This window comes from Tribolium madens, unplaced genomic scaffold (assembly GCF_015345945.1).
Source record: "Tribolium madens isolate multiple individuals breed KSU strain unplaced genomic scaffold, Tmad_KSU_1.1 Scaffold_3;HRSCAF=73;Tcas5.2_LG2, whole genome shotgun sequence".
In the NCBI taxonomy this organism is placed as follows: domain Eukaryota; kingdom Metazoa; phylum Arthropoda; class Insecta; order Coleoptera; family Tenebrionidae; genus Tribolium; species Tribolium madens.
Genome location: NW_025401006.1, coordinates 4,870,547 through 4,885,631, shown reverse-complemented (window position 1 = coordinate 4,885,631; position 15,085 = coordinate 4,870,547). Strand labels below are relative to the sequence as shown.

General features: G+C 30.1%; 1 protein-coding gene across 1 annotated transcript in view; it reads right to left on the bottom strand.

Moving 5' to 3' along the window:
- Positions 1-15,085, bottom strand: part of LOC123007307 (LHFPL tetraspan subfamily member 6 protein-like) — an 82,768-nt gene that overhangs the window by 34,126 nt on the left and 33,557 nt on the right. The window contains exon 3 of the mRNA XM_044402537.1: positions 2,618-2,733. Within this exon, the coding sequence (XP_044258472.1) occupies positions 2,618-2,733 (116 nt within the window). The remainder of the gene's footprint in view (positions 1-2,617; positions 2,734-15,085) is intronic.

Here is a 15,085-nt window from a genome sequence, read left to right as displayed (position 1 = left end):
GCACTTAAAATGAATGTTAAACACAAAAATAATTTTCAAAATTTTTTGTTAGAATGGTAGAAACACTCGATAAGGGCTTGGTAGTCTAAAAAACCACAAGAAAAGGAGGTAAAGAAACTTGAGAAATGTTCGAATATGTAATTTGTATTTTTGTAATTTTTCTGTTTGTAATACTAATATTAAAAAATACCTAAGCAAATAAGTACATAATGTAAAAAAAGTTAAGTACGTAAAGTTAAGTAACGTATTTAGAAAAAAGCAAACTTAAAAAGCAAGATTAACAAATTAGACTAAAAACTTGGGCGGTCAAAAAAAATTAAGAAAAGCGTAAAACATTACTAAAATTAAATAACTTTCAAGTCGGTAATAAGTTAATAATATTTTTTGTTTTCACTACTAATTGTAAAAGATACCATTATTTAGTTTGTCGAGAGGTTGTGATGTTGTTTTTCTCTCCTACTAGTCAATAATCATTTTCCGAATCATTTTCATTATCGAAGAAGTCCTAACGGAAGTATTTCGAGATAAAATTAATGCAAAATCAAATAAAAAAACTTAAATTTCCTCATTTAAAACATCAGAATAACCCCAACTCTAAACTTCTGTCAATACTAGTTGTCATAACAACAAATAGATATATTTCTTGTTAAAATATTTTCGGTAGTGTAAGTAAGTAATTAATTACTGTAGGTAATAGTGAATTAACAAAAATAGTAGTTGTGAATAACGACATGTTACGTCTGAGGCAACATGTCCATTAAGTAGGGTTATATTTTTCATTATTGTATTTCTGGGTAATAAGTGTGCTAATAGTGAAAAAAATATTATATAAAATACGGTAGAGAAGATTTTTTAGCCTCGCATTTGTTATTTCTCCCAATGCTACTCATCTCGGGAAATAAACAGCTGGGCTATAAAAATTTCCTTTGTACCGTGTGATATAATATAGTATTCTACAAGCCTAATAATGTAAAGTCAGTTTTTTTACCTTAATTTCAGAAAAAAGCGTAGCAAATTACTACCTATCTTCCGTGGGAGGTAAAAATTTTCCTCCCTCATCTGCCAAAATTACTTTAAAAATTCTACCTTCCTTTAAAGACAGAAAAGCATGCTGCTAGATTTAATGGCAAAACTGGTATATCAAGAAAAATTGTTATTTTTGAACTTTTTCTTGCTGGATTGTAGGAAAAATTATATTCCTCCCGCGAGGAAAAAAAGCCATTTTCGTTCCTTGTAATACAAATAACTATTTTCTACAACCCTAACAAAAAGTAAGTTTTTCCACTTTAAAAAGAAAGAAAAGTGGTCAATTACCCCTTAGAGGGGTAAAAATTTTACCTTCCAGGAAAATAAAAATTTTACCTTTTTTTACCTTTCTTTTAAAAACCGAAAAACATACTGCAAGATCTAATGGCAATACTGAGATACCAAGACAAATTGTTAGTTTTGAATTTTTTTTCTAGGTCGTAGAAAAAATTATATTTATTACACTGATGATGATGATGGTTACTAATTTTGACAATTCTTCTTATACTTGTTAAAAAAATGCACATTCCTCCGTTGTAATACAAATAATTATTACCAAAATGAAAATCTGTAAACGTAAGTGCGTAAATTTTTAACCGTAGGACCACAATAAACAGTTAAACTTAATAAAAAAAATCAGTTATGTTAAATTTATTGAAATGTAGAATAAAAATAATCAAAAACGTAAACATAAGAATAAAACAAGATATAATACGTAAGTGCGAAACGTCAGAATTTAAGAGGATATTTATGTGGTTAAAAAAATTATAAGAAACATAAAAATAAAGTAGACTAAGATACGAATCTATATTTCTGTTGTAGATTGTAGCCAGATTTTTCTGGAGGGCTATATAATATAAAACATTAAATGTATTTTTCTTCAAGAGTATATTTTTATTTTACGTGCAATTTCTTGAATGCAATTTATAACATTTTGTAGTTCAAAACGTGTAAAGTGGCGTCCTACTTTATCACACGTTTGTCAAATCTCAGACCATTTGCTCTCGCCTTTTGTTAAAGTTACAATTTCATATTTAAAAAAATGATAACAAAGTGGCATAAAGTCACAATTTTCTTATCTTTTTTTACAGCAGACAGAATCGCGTGCACCATTTACAAGGCAGTAAAACAATCTCTTCCTCTTTAATTTTTTTCTCTTTTATTTGCGAATTTAATATTACACATTTAAAGGCGTTGATGCAAAGCTGAATTTTTTGTTGGTCCAAAGTTAAATTTGAACCTCGACTAACGTCACCAACGAGCCTAATATATCTGAATCTTTTGTTAACTTAGGACAGCAACACATTAAAGTTGCCCTAACTGTGATAAAGCGTGGTTTTTATGAATTTTTTTGCGTGGTATTGAAAAATCCCGTGATTCTATTAACGTAAATTGCTTGTATCAGAGAAATTCACTACAAACAGCGAATCTCCTAACGATGCTAAGTACAAAGTTGGCAACTTTTAAGTGGACCACTCTAGTTTTTCCAAGTTCGCAACCGATCGAAATAATGGCTTTGACATGGAAAAAATCCCCTCGACTTTTTATTCTCTTGGCACGCCGAAATCCTGCAAAACATCTAAATACGTACTTTGAATACCGTCCACATTCCTGCACTATCTCAACTACCCCCTGTGGACTGACTCTGGGATAGTTGCATCTGCGGAACGAACTAAAGTAGGCATCCACTTTCCCCAGCAGGCGGCCCTAAAAAATAAAAACGTAAGCTTTTTACCAATTTTGACATGGTTGCGGCACGGCTTTGTGCTTCAATTTCCAAGCGACAAAATATGGAAGTCGTAGAAAAACTGCCGTGATAGGCGGGCGGTTAAAAGCGCGGGAAATATTATGAGGCCCACATTGTTGCTAATCTGATAACAGAATCGCACGTATTGTGGCGGCGAGGTGCGAATTATATTGATCGTAAATTTTACGGATGGGAGATAAAAGGAGGGAATTTGAATGATTTGGGGGCGAATGAACCTCACTGATGTATGCTAAGACCGCCAATTCGATCGTCGACAGGAAACACCTAAATAATGTGATATAAATGAGAGGAAAATAGAGAAATATCATACTTTGTTGTAACCAAAATTTTGATTAAATTTTAATTTCCGGACTTTGTTTAACTGAATTTAAAATTAATTCATGCATCTAGAGAAAAAACCTTTAAAGATACAGCTCGCGAATAAATTGCTATTTTTTGCCCAAAACAAATATTTACATTACCTGGACTGAATTATTTGTTTTATTGCGAAAAATACTCATTTCAGCAAACATAACATTCTTCTCGATATTTTGCTACCATTTGAATCAAACAACAATAAATTTTACCATCAATGATTATCATTTAAATTGTAACTCTGAAATTCTTACACTGCACAACATACCAGGTGAATAAACTTTGAATTAAGAAATTAATTGATTAGGAAATTTGTATTATTAGTAAACTTCTTAATCATAATTCTCAAATTCTTTTTTATTTTTAAAACATTATTTTTTTTATTATTATTATATTGCAAACCTAACATAATTTGCCTGTGAAAATTAAAATTATTAATTTATTTATTTATTTTGCTGTAGTTTTGAGTAGACAAATGTACTGAAAAAAATACTATTTCAGTGACATTTACGAATAGCGCTTTCAAACATTAAATGTTATTTTTGCAATTTTGTAATTGAATTTGTTCTTGTTGTTTTTGTTAATATTTTATCATTGTAAGTTTAATTTAACTAATCAATAAAGTAATTATTTTATTATTATTAAAAATTATTTTATTGAAATTGACTATTTTGTTTCAAATTCGTGTTTCTTCATGTTGGTTAATAAATCCAAAAACATTTTTGTGTTGATTTTCATTTCTTGTAACATAAAAAACCACATTTTGACCAGAAACATAATAGTTATTTACGTATTCAGAGCTGTTAAGAAGGCCATAACAGCCGAGGAAGGTATGGCCCCTAACAGCAGGTGGTGCGTACAAAGTTTTTCGTCGTATTAAATTACCATATTGAAAAAATAATTCTTAATTTTTTAAATTGGCAGTATTTTAAGATTTAAACTGTTAAAAAAGCGGGCTCTAAAGCACGAGTCGGGCTGTTAAAACCTCTTAACAGTCCTATGTGATACTAGGGTGATATTGACAGCTTAACGACTGTAAATTGTAGAATATGATTTATACCATAACAACATGGAAAAATAAAAAAAATGTCGAGAAGTTATTTACGTATTAAAATTTATAAAATTTATTTTTAAAAAGCCTTTATTTTCTCTCGTTTTCTCTCTTTTTTTTGTTTAATAAAGACTAGTATAAGTGCACCTTGCTTCATAATGACTTCGAAATATAATAATACACTTTTGATGGTTCAAATATAAAATTTAAAAGACAGAAAAACTTTTTCTATAATTTCTTATACAAAATTGTCTATGTCAAAATAATTAAAAAAACCATGTTGTATCACCCTAAAACATTCTTATATACCAGCTATATCTCAATTTCACTCTCTAGAACTTTGCGACATATTATACATGTTATTTAAAAACTGTTAACTAAAAACCAATCTTAATGTTTGACATTCACCATGATACTTCTGCCAACTTAATAACTTTTTGACAATTGATTATTTAAAGAAAACAAACTTTAAACTAACAAGTATACAACAAAAGTAGTGTAATGTAAATTAAAGTAGGGTCAAGTATTATAAAAAAATCAAATTAGTAGATATTTAATTATAACAGAAAGATGTAGAGAATTAAATTTGCTGCAAGTCTGACAACAATTTTAATTTCTTGATCACAAAACCACCATTAACGGAAAATAATTATTAACAAATCTATCATTAATCTAAACTTTAAGATATTTTCTCATATTTCTGTCAAAAAAAAAACATAGTATTGTACATTATATACCTCATATTAAATGTTAGGTACTATAAATAATATCAAAACAAATTTTGTAATTTTTAATTTTAATGTGTTTTAAGTGTTTTATATTATTTATTTGGTAAACTTTTACAAATCTTGTAACCAGTTTCTGACGATGCTTTGTTAAAAATTTTTTGAAAATTTGTCAACGTTTTACATTTAGGCTTTATAAAAAAAGTTATCCAATTTTTGTTTATTCAAACTTTGCAAATTATTGTGATTAAAAAAGATGTAAAGTTTTTTTTTCTCAAGAAATAATTTTTACCTGTTTCGAAATTATAAAATTTTAATTAAATAAAAGTGAAGTAACCTTAAACACGTTTTAGTATAGTTTATAGCAACGTCTATTTTGATAGTCTTCATCCACTTTAAACAAATGGCACGTAATTTGCTTTACTAGTGCCGAAACTTTAAATTATAGAACTTTAAACCTACTTTTTTGTAAATATTGTTTGGCTTTTGTGAGAGAAGATGAAAGTTTGCCGGTTTGACTTAGTCTTGGCGACCTCCTTAGGAATTTCCAATTAATTTGGTAAAAATATGTGATATCGAGTCGGAGAAAGAAATAAGCAATTTTGAACAAAGCCGTTGTAATGGCCCGCGGTATTGTAACACAATCTGGGTGGATTCATATTGTGTTATTGTGGAGTTGGTAACAATGGTGTGCGGAGACGCAGCAGACCGCACAGAAAAGCCTGCATCTAGGTCCTTTGAGCGTCTATCACGTGTCATGAACCACAAGGGAATGAACAATATCTACAATATTGCGACACATTGTTACTTATTTGTAGCTGACCTGTCTTCTCATCTTTCGTTCGAACGGAAAAAGTTTATTTTCGTCCCAAAAACAGGATCATTGTTATAAATCGTTTCATTTCACCACAAAGCTATTATCAGCCAATATTAAAAAAATACACGGCTAACAATGTGTGTTATAAATTAAATGCTCGTGACAGTTTAATTACGCTGCAAAAAAATGAAAATTTTTAATTAGAGTTGATGCAAAAATGGTGGATGCGCCGGGCTAGAAATTTTGATAAAATAATTCTGTGATTTGGCTGGAATAAATCAATTCTGTCGTAAAACTGAGCCTATTTCTGTAAAAGCAGGCCCCGATTGGTAAGGCGAGAAATCTGCTTTATCTGAAAGGTAAAAAGCGAGATAAACTGCGAACCCTTGGCTTTTTGTCCGTCAGTTTTGCATAATTTATTTTTGATCGGTGATCTTGCTATGCGTTTTTGTCGATGATTAAAACGACGTTAAAATTGGCGTTTTTTGCCTCTGGCATCAAAATAGTTAGAGAGAAAGAATTGTGCGGTAACACAATTTCGTGATTGGCAATAAACTTCACACACAAGCAAAAACATAATCAGTAAGACAAACGGAAGGATAATTTCTTAAACGAATCTATCAACAAAGCTCGAATTCTGTTTACTCATTTTATTATATAGCTACCTAAAAGTTGTACGGAGCTTTCATGAATAACTTACAACGCTTTCAAAAGCTTTTCTTAATCAGCTTTTTGGAGGATGAGCACACTAGTGCAACTTTGAAAATTTCATAAAAATTCCGCGCATCTCAAGATTTCGTTTTCATTAAAAATTCAACCGAAAAATATTTGCTTTGAGTTTTAGAGAGTTGCGCAATAATTGTCTCGAGTCGCGGCTTGAAAATTACTGATGTCTGGTCTTTTTCACGAAATTACTCGAGGGGAAATAAATTAGGTGTTGCGGAATATTTGATGGGGCATAAGTGAATTTTTTATGAGACTTTACAACATTTTATTTCCCCTGTTATTTGCTATAGACAGGAAAAAATTGATCACTCCGCAGACATACACCGATCTTTCGGCAATAAAAGTCAAAATATACTTTTTTAGACCTCAATTTACATTTTTTTTCTTACCGAGCCAAACGTGACCCGTTTAACCTTTTAGCAGCACATCAAAAATTTATTGACACACTCGAAGAAGAAGAAAAACGTTTCAACGTCAGGAGAAATTAATTCCAAACAGCAGGTGCGAAAATACCCAACAGCAAGACTAATGAATTTCAAAATCATTAATTAATTGGTTGGAAAGTAAATATTTTGGGACTAACTTAAACACTGTTTGAGAAGCACAAACTTGAGCATCTACCGCAAATGCACTTTGCAATAATTTATTTCAAACTTTAATATTATATTACGACAACGCCGTGCCATTAAAATATTTAGCTAATTTCGCCCCAACATCGTTAATACGATAAATTTATTAATATTGATAATAGCCATCCACTTCAATTCAAAACCCTTTGTCACAAACAAACCTGAAATTAAGTTAAGTTTTAAACCAAATTTGTGTAAAGCTGAAGCAACTGGAAATTAAAAATCACAACACTGACTGATCAAGATCAGTTTTTCGTTTTTTATTTTATTTATATTTAATTTTTTAATATTTATATTAGGTAAATTGTTTTTTTGGAATATAAAATTCTATGCTAATAAGGAAATTTTATTACTTATGCTTGTATTTTTGTAAAAAAACTATCCCGGTTCAAATTTGATTACAAACTTAAATTAAAAACTTTTAAATTTTACCTAAACTTGAGCCTGACAGACAATTATAAAGTAACAATTCATTTGTCAATGTTGGAAACTCTGCATAGCAAGTTAAATTAACTTGTAGTTAGCGTCTTAACTATATTTGATGCAAGTGGTTCCTAATGACTTAAATTAGAGTAAAAATTAAGTCAAAAAGTTGGAAATTTTGTTTTTTGGTTAGAATTGGTGCAATTCCATTGAACACGAATATTATTTTAACTCAAGTCATTGAAAAGTTTTAATTAATTTTCAAGATTGGAAAGCATTTTTAATTTAGATTAGTCACCTACTTTTACTTTGAAAAAACGCAAATGAAAAATTGATGATTGAAAACGGACTTTGTATTGATAATTGAGAATAAACAGGAGTGAAATATAAAATTCTTTCAGTGGTGGTTCAGTAAGAATTACAAGATGCAATTCAAACGGAATTACCTCAATGTGTAATTTTTGTAATTGAAGAATCTTGTTCGGTATTGCGAATTGAATAAGGATGGAAACTGGGATAAAAGAGAAATGTATCAACACTGTTGCTTGCTTCAAACATCAAATAGAGCTGTATAAATTAATAAACATTGTGTCGGAGCATTTTCCGACCATCACAGTTCATAAAAGTCTTATTATCGGCTTAATACTCGAGCAACTAATACAATTTCAAGGCCCCATTCATGACGGTTACATTGTTGACGTCGAAAATTAATTTTCCTTCTTTGGGGTGTTTGCTTAAGCTCCGAAATCTTTTATAGCTTTAGATAGAACAAAACTTTGGAAAAGTTTTGGGTGTTCTGCCTAGCAATAAATAAATGCTGGAATTTTCAACACGACTGTTTTGATCAGGTGAAATTAAGGGTTAAACTAAATGGTTTGATAATGCAAAACTCACAATAGAGTATAATTAAAACTTAGGTTTTAACTCGGCAAAACTTGAATATGTTTTTAATGAAAACTATTATGTTATTATAGACTGCGGGTTTTATAATTAATTATATTGCGGCGTAATGGAAATTATTTTCGCGAATAAATTTTGTGTTTACTGACAAGAAATCATAATTAAAATTCAATCGCTTTAAGCCCTAATGAAAACACACCATTGAAATGGTTTTTGGATTAATAATAATTATTTTACCAGTTCTAAATCCTCCCCTTTTATCAAAGTACACATTCCAAATTTTTAAATATTTGATCTTGAAATTATGTATTAAAAATTGATGGTGCAATTTAGGAATTAAATACGGATTGGATTGGAATTTAATAAAATATTTTTTGATTTGAAAACGTATCCAATACACTCAAATATCAAAAGAAAAAATGCGATGTTTGAAATAAAACGAGAACATTTCATATTTTTCTTCGTCTTTGATGCTTTTGTCATAAATTTATTTTGTTTAGTTTGTTTTATAGATTAAACATAAATCTATAAGTTTTAAATTCTATTGTAATACCATAAATAATTTTTCAAAAAATAGGCTTTTTGCATTAAAATCTAGCTAAGTTTAATGGGAAATAACTGCGCTCCATCGCAGTAAATCCTGAATAAAAAGCAAAAATTCCTAAGAAAGATTAATGGCACTATTTGTACACACACCCCCCAAATTTTTAAAACACCCCAGCGTTAAGAAAAACCGCCGAAATTAATTTGGTGGTATTTAGTGCACAAAACAAGGGTTGCGATTCAAGCCTATCTTTCCAAATATACAAATTTTTCACCCACCCCATTGCATTAGTTGATATTTGGCTCATTCCGAATTCAGGATTTTTCACATAAGCTCGAAATAAAAATATATTTTGCATGTCGTTGTGATAAATGACCGCTTTTTGCGTAGTTTTGAAGTTTCACACTTGAAAAACACAATCAATACGAAGTTTGTTTGTGTTTCGAGTTGACTGATACGAGGAAAGAGAAAAATCGCAACAATTAAGAGCACGGGAGTTTAGAAAAATTCTCGATTGGATTTAATCAATCGATCAGTAAATTGAAGCGATTTGATACGAAATCGACGCTATAAATATGCGAAAGGGATATAGAGATCAAGTGACAGAATTGTGCAATAAATAAAGAACTGCAATAGCCAAAAGGAAAGCGAAAAATTCTTGTTAAAAGTTGGAGGTATGAAAATGATGGTGAGGTGACAGGATTTTCGCAAAGTTTCACTTAAGACTTGCGAACTTTGGGCGCTATGAGTGGCGAGATAATTTGCTCCTCCACATACAACAACATTAAATTTAGACACTTTGGGGCAAGTTTTAACTCCAATTATACACGCAGTCCCAACTAAGACATTCGAATAAAGTTTTTGCTTAAATATTCACGATACAATCGACGTGTATAATATTCACGTCACGAAAAATACCGTATAATAATTTCCACCCCGCATTGTGACGTTATTTTACAATCCGGGCTTGATTTATTGTCAGCTATCTGTTTCAGTGACATTTAACAGAATAAAATAATGGTTGTAACATTTAAAATAAGCAAGTGTGGCAGGGGGTGCGTCACTCAATGATTTTTAAGAGTGAGAATAAAATTTTTATGTTGGCATTAGTGACAGTTTTAGTGATTTTTTCTGTTGATTAAGGTGACGCTTTGGCTTAAATTTTTATTTCCTTTACTCGAGCTTCCTCCTTATGGATATTTTATATTTTTATATAACAATAAATTCTTCGTAATATGTCGTAAAAACTTATGGCTAAATAAAGATAATGGAGCAGATTTCCGCCTCAATTTCTTTAATGATTGAAACTATTTTCTTTATTTTTGCTTCTTGTTTGCATAAAATCCGAGTTAGCGACGCAATCAACTCGGTGTGGTTTTTTGCGGTAGCCTCATTTCAACCGTCATATTCTTCTAGAGCGGAGAAATGTAATTTAATGTAGAAATTAGTTCCTTTCTTAATCAAGTTAGAAATAACAAGTCGAGTCATAAATCACGAATATTAAATGAACGCCGAGCCGCAACTACACTTTTTCTATTAAAAGTTTAAAGTTAACGGTTGCTTAATGTAGCGGCTAATTGCCGGTAATGATACTTCCATGTAAGAAACTTAAACAAAAAATTGTAGCCAAATTGAAATTTTGCAACAAGCGTTATTACGAGGCGACAATTCGACGAAAATTACATCGATAATTGCTGGCAGAAAACGACTCTTTAGGGAAATTTTCACGAACGCTGGAATTTAATAGTCAGACGTGATTTGATTGTTTTAGAGAGAAGTTTGAGTAAGAGGAAAAATGCACTCTGAAGACAACGCTTGAACCAATATTTCAGACGAAAATTCAAGAAGGAAAGTTAAAAAGGGTTTTTGGGGTTATTTATGCTTTTATTTCATTTTTTGATGTAAAAATATAATTTTATTAAAACATTCTGCCTGGAAATGCAAAAGCACGAGCATACTGAAAGCGGTGAGCTTTAATTATCTCAGTAACATAACAAAAATTTACATCAGGAATAATTTTTTGGCGATAAATCTATTAATGCATTCTAAAACTGTGAACCTTAAATGAGGCAGAGACATTGTGGTCAACCAAGTTAAGACAAAAAATTTGACTCAAAAAAATGTTATTTGAAAATTTCCCTTACGGATCCGGATTTATTGATCAATTTTGTTAAAAAAATTATTATTATGTTATTTAATACCATGCATCGATAATTGATGAAAGATCATTGATCGCGATTTTTTCTTCTAATTTTGTACGTTTTTTAAATCAACAAGAATATAAAAAAATATTATCAATAAATTAATATAAAAAACATAATATAAAATAATAAAAAAATATATTTGCAACCAAAAATAGGTGTAATATTTTTTTTAGGTAAGTTATTGTTTTTCTCACATTTATAATAATTCCAAAAATCTCTAAATAACTAAATTTAAATTAAAGTAAACTGATGTGATATTTATAGTCTGAGTTTGTTTATATAATTTTCTGATATTACTTTTTCATATTTGGGTAAGTTTTTTACTATAAGAATATATTCCATATAGAAGTATATTATAGGCTGCGCTAGAACTCGCGTCACAGAAAAAAATTTCAAGTAAGATAAGATACCAGGAACATGGAAAATATGTTTAAAAATTTTTGACACATATGTATTTTTAGACATTTGATATTTTTTATGCATATTTAATGATACTGATGATCTTGTATATGTTTTTATACAATTATTTAGTATATTTAGAATATAGCTTCCTTGTTTCCTCTTCTAACAGCATGTAGCAAAAAAACTTGGAAAATAATTTTTCCAACAAAAATAAATAGAGTCAAAGTGCAAAATTTAAACTCTCATAACTTAGAAACCCTTTATAGATAAGATTTTTTCCATGTTCCTGGTATCTTACTTTATATGGCATTTTTCTCTGGGGGCGAGTTCTGGCGCATCCTATATAATTACGTATTTTAAAATTGCTCTAATTGTAATAATTACTTTTTATAATTTTTGCTTTTTTATTATTTTTTTTTGTTTTTAATAACTACATAATATTGGGTGTATCAAAAAAGGAAAACGCAATCAAACACAAACAATTTATTTTGAAAACGTAACATGAAATAAATTTTCAAGTAAAGTAAAGCAATAAAAATGTAAATAAAAATAAACAATACATAAAATCTAGAAACAATATTAAGAATACATACCTATTACAAAATCTCTTTTGAATCCTCGTGTTATACTAATAATTATTTTATTCTGAACATTATTTCATTTAAATGGTGTTTCTGAACAGAACAGAACTCTTGCGCATTCGTATGAGTACTTCCTAGGAATTACTAACAATTTTAAAGGATTCTGAACAATAATTCTAAGTAATTTCAAATATTTCCAAAACTAATAATAAATAATTCCAAATTTCCACGTAATTCCATCAACTTGTACATTATAATTCCACAGCGGTTTACTCCTCGACATAATGTTTAATCATTTTTTTTTAACTATGTAGCAAGTTGTCATATTATTTCTGGAAAGATTTCGAAATGCGAATTTATTAATACTATAGAAGAATATGTAGACAAAATTAGTTTATGAAAATTTTTAGAGGTATAAGCAATGATGCAGGTAAGAAGACGTGTCCTTGAATTTCTATCATGCTTTTGCAATTTTTCTGTTTTTAATAACGTGGTATTAAAAAACGAAAAAAGGTGCTTATTTAAAAAAAAAACGTGAACAATAAAGTAATTGAGATATTTTTCAGTTAGAGTTGACCCTCTATAACGTGAATATTTGATTCTATGAACTTCTAGATCCTGTTAATACCTTATTTTCCGCTTTTACTAGGTTTTTTATCTGAACTATCTAATTTAAAATAAAAAAAAGCTTTTTCATGGCAAAACCTAAAAACGACACTTGAAATTTTTATAAATTTATTTGTAAAAGATCATTTCCAGGAGTACAGAGTCAATTTATGCAAATTATGGCAAATATTTTGTTCATTTTTGATACGTCTGTCTCTAAATTTACCAAAATTTTGGTGTTAAACTTATTTTTTTTCAGACTGGTCCATTTCATATGAAAATTGGTGGTATGTATTTTTTTAATTAAAAAAATAGGCGATTTAAAGAAATAACACATTTTTTTTGCATTCTCACTAGTGTAAACACTTGGCGCTAACGTGAACATGCTTTGGATTTTTGTGTTAATATTACCAAGCTTCTACGGTATTTCATTGTATTATCAAACCTAAAGAACTTTTAATTGAAATTTTATGTCGCTTTGTCGCTGAACAAAACCGCCAAAATTTAATTTAACTATTTTTATTTTATTCCGTATCTTTGACAAAAAATATAGCACCTAGTGACACCTAATTACAAAGTTGAGGACTGGAAAAATCTGGTGTTTTACTTAGATTTTTCCGTCTAATTGGGATCATAAAGAACTTCCATTTCCGGTCGTTGGCTAATGTGGTCCCCGTGTAGACTAATGCAGTTGGTAAGAGGGGATCAGAAAACAGGATGCATTAATTAAAGGTCTCCAATGACCGTCGTCCCTGTCCTGTAATGTGGGATTAGTAGAAACTAGACTTGCGGTGCTTAATCGGCTCGCGTACTTCCGGATAACAAATGACCGTATGAGGAATAAATTGTTTAACGCTCTGGGATCCCTTGGTCAAACGAAATCCCGTCCTGTCCCGGCTGAACAGACTCGCCACTAATTGATGGGGCACACCTGATTCCTTCCGCTCGAAAAATCGCTGATTTACTACTAGTTACAAACAGAAACAATAAATAATAGTTTGGAATTCTGACCAAAACCAATGGAAAGAAACTGACGGTATGCGTGGTTTCAATAAATTATGTCGAAATGAATTGGCCAGAAAGCTTCATTAACGGAAATTTATTCGAGTATTTAAACCACAAATCGGTTTGTGAAACTCATTTCGGTTTAAATTGAGAGTTTCAACTAGTTCTATTAAACAATCTGGTTATCAACAACTGACCAGAGAATTTCGTGATCAAAAAAACCATTGAGTATTTTTAATTGAGACATTAAAATGATTATAAACTTAATTAAACAATGCACAAAATTTAATCGGGTTATCCACAGGGCAAACTGTTCCTTATACTCGTAATTGGACTTTCCTTTAACTACTCCTACTCCACATAACTGTTAATTGAACTTCTCTCGTTAACAACACCAATAAAAACTTGAAATTTTAATAGGACTCAAGTGAAAATATCGTCGGAAATCAGTGCGATGTTTTCTGATGTAAATATTCGCCAAAGCTAATTTCGTCGTACTCGAGGAATTTATCAGCGTCGTTGCATGAATTCAAACTTATTAATTTAGTCGTTGTTGAAACCTTGTATCGTTCCTTTATTAACGTCTCGTTTTATGTCACTTTATTGTTGTACAACGATTTAGATAAAAACGAAATAAATTTATTACAACGTAGTCTCTTTGGTTCTTATCAAATTTAAGTGGCCATAACTAGAGTTTCAGCAACAGTGGAACTTTTGCATAATCGCGAGATTTATATCTGACACGATGCGAGGGCGCGAGATCTCACCGAGACGAAACTCTAAATGGGTCAGTTTATTTTCTAACTTTACAGGATCGGAGATGACAGCGAGAATTATCAGACGGTAAACTTACTCGAGAAGGGGGTTTCCAAGAACATGGTCTAATTTATACTCTTTCCAACTAAAATGTTTTTGGGTTTTATACCTACCAGGTGAACATAAACGTTTTTTGCTTAAACAATTAATTTTTTGAAAATAGTTATTTTTATTACAAGTTCCTAAAATATAGTTTTTGAGGACGAACCGTTGCTGTTTTACTAGAATAACAAATGAGTTCGCAAAAACGTTTTAGGTAAGTGTTACAAACAACATTTTTTTTGTTAAAGCTCCCAAAAAACAAAATTACACCTTTCTATTACCAGTATAGTAACCAATTTGACTTTTTCGTCCAAAAAAACTGTTTTTGGGGACTGAGTCCGGAAAAGACTTATTTTGGTGACTATTTTCAAAATCGTATACGAAAAAACTAATTGATGACTTGATATAATACTACAAGAATGTAAGAAAAAAAGAATAAGGTTTTTCGACTTTTTCGTTTTTTTTT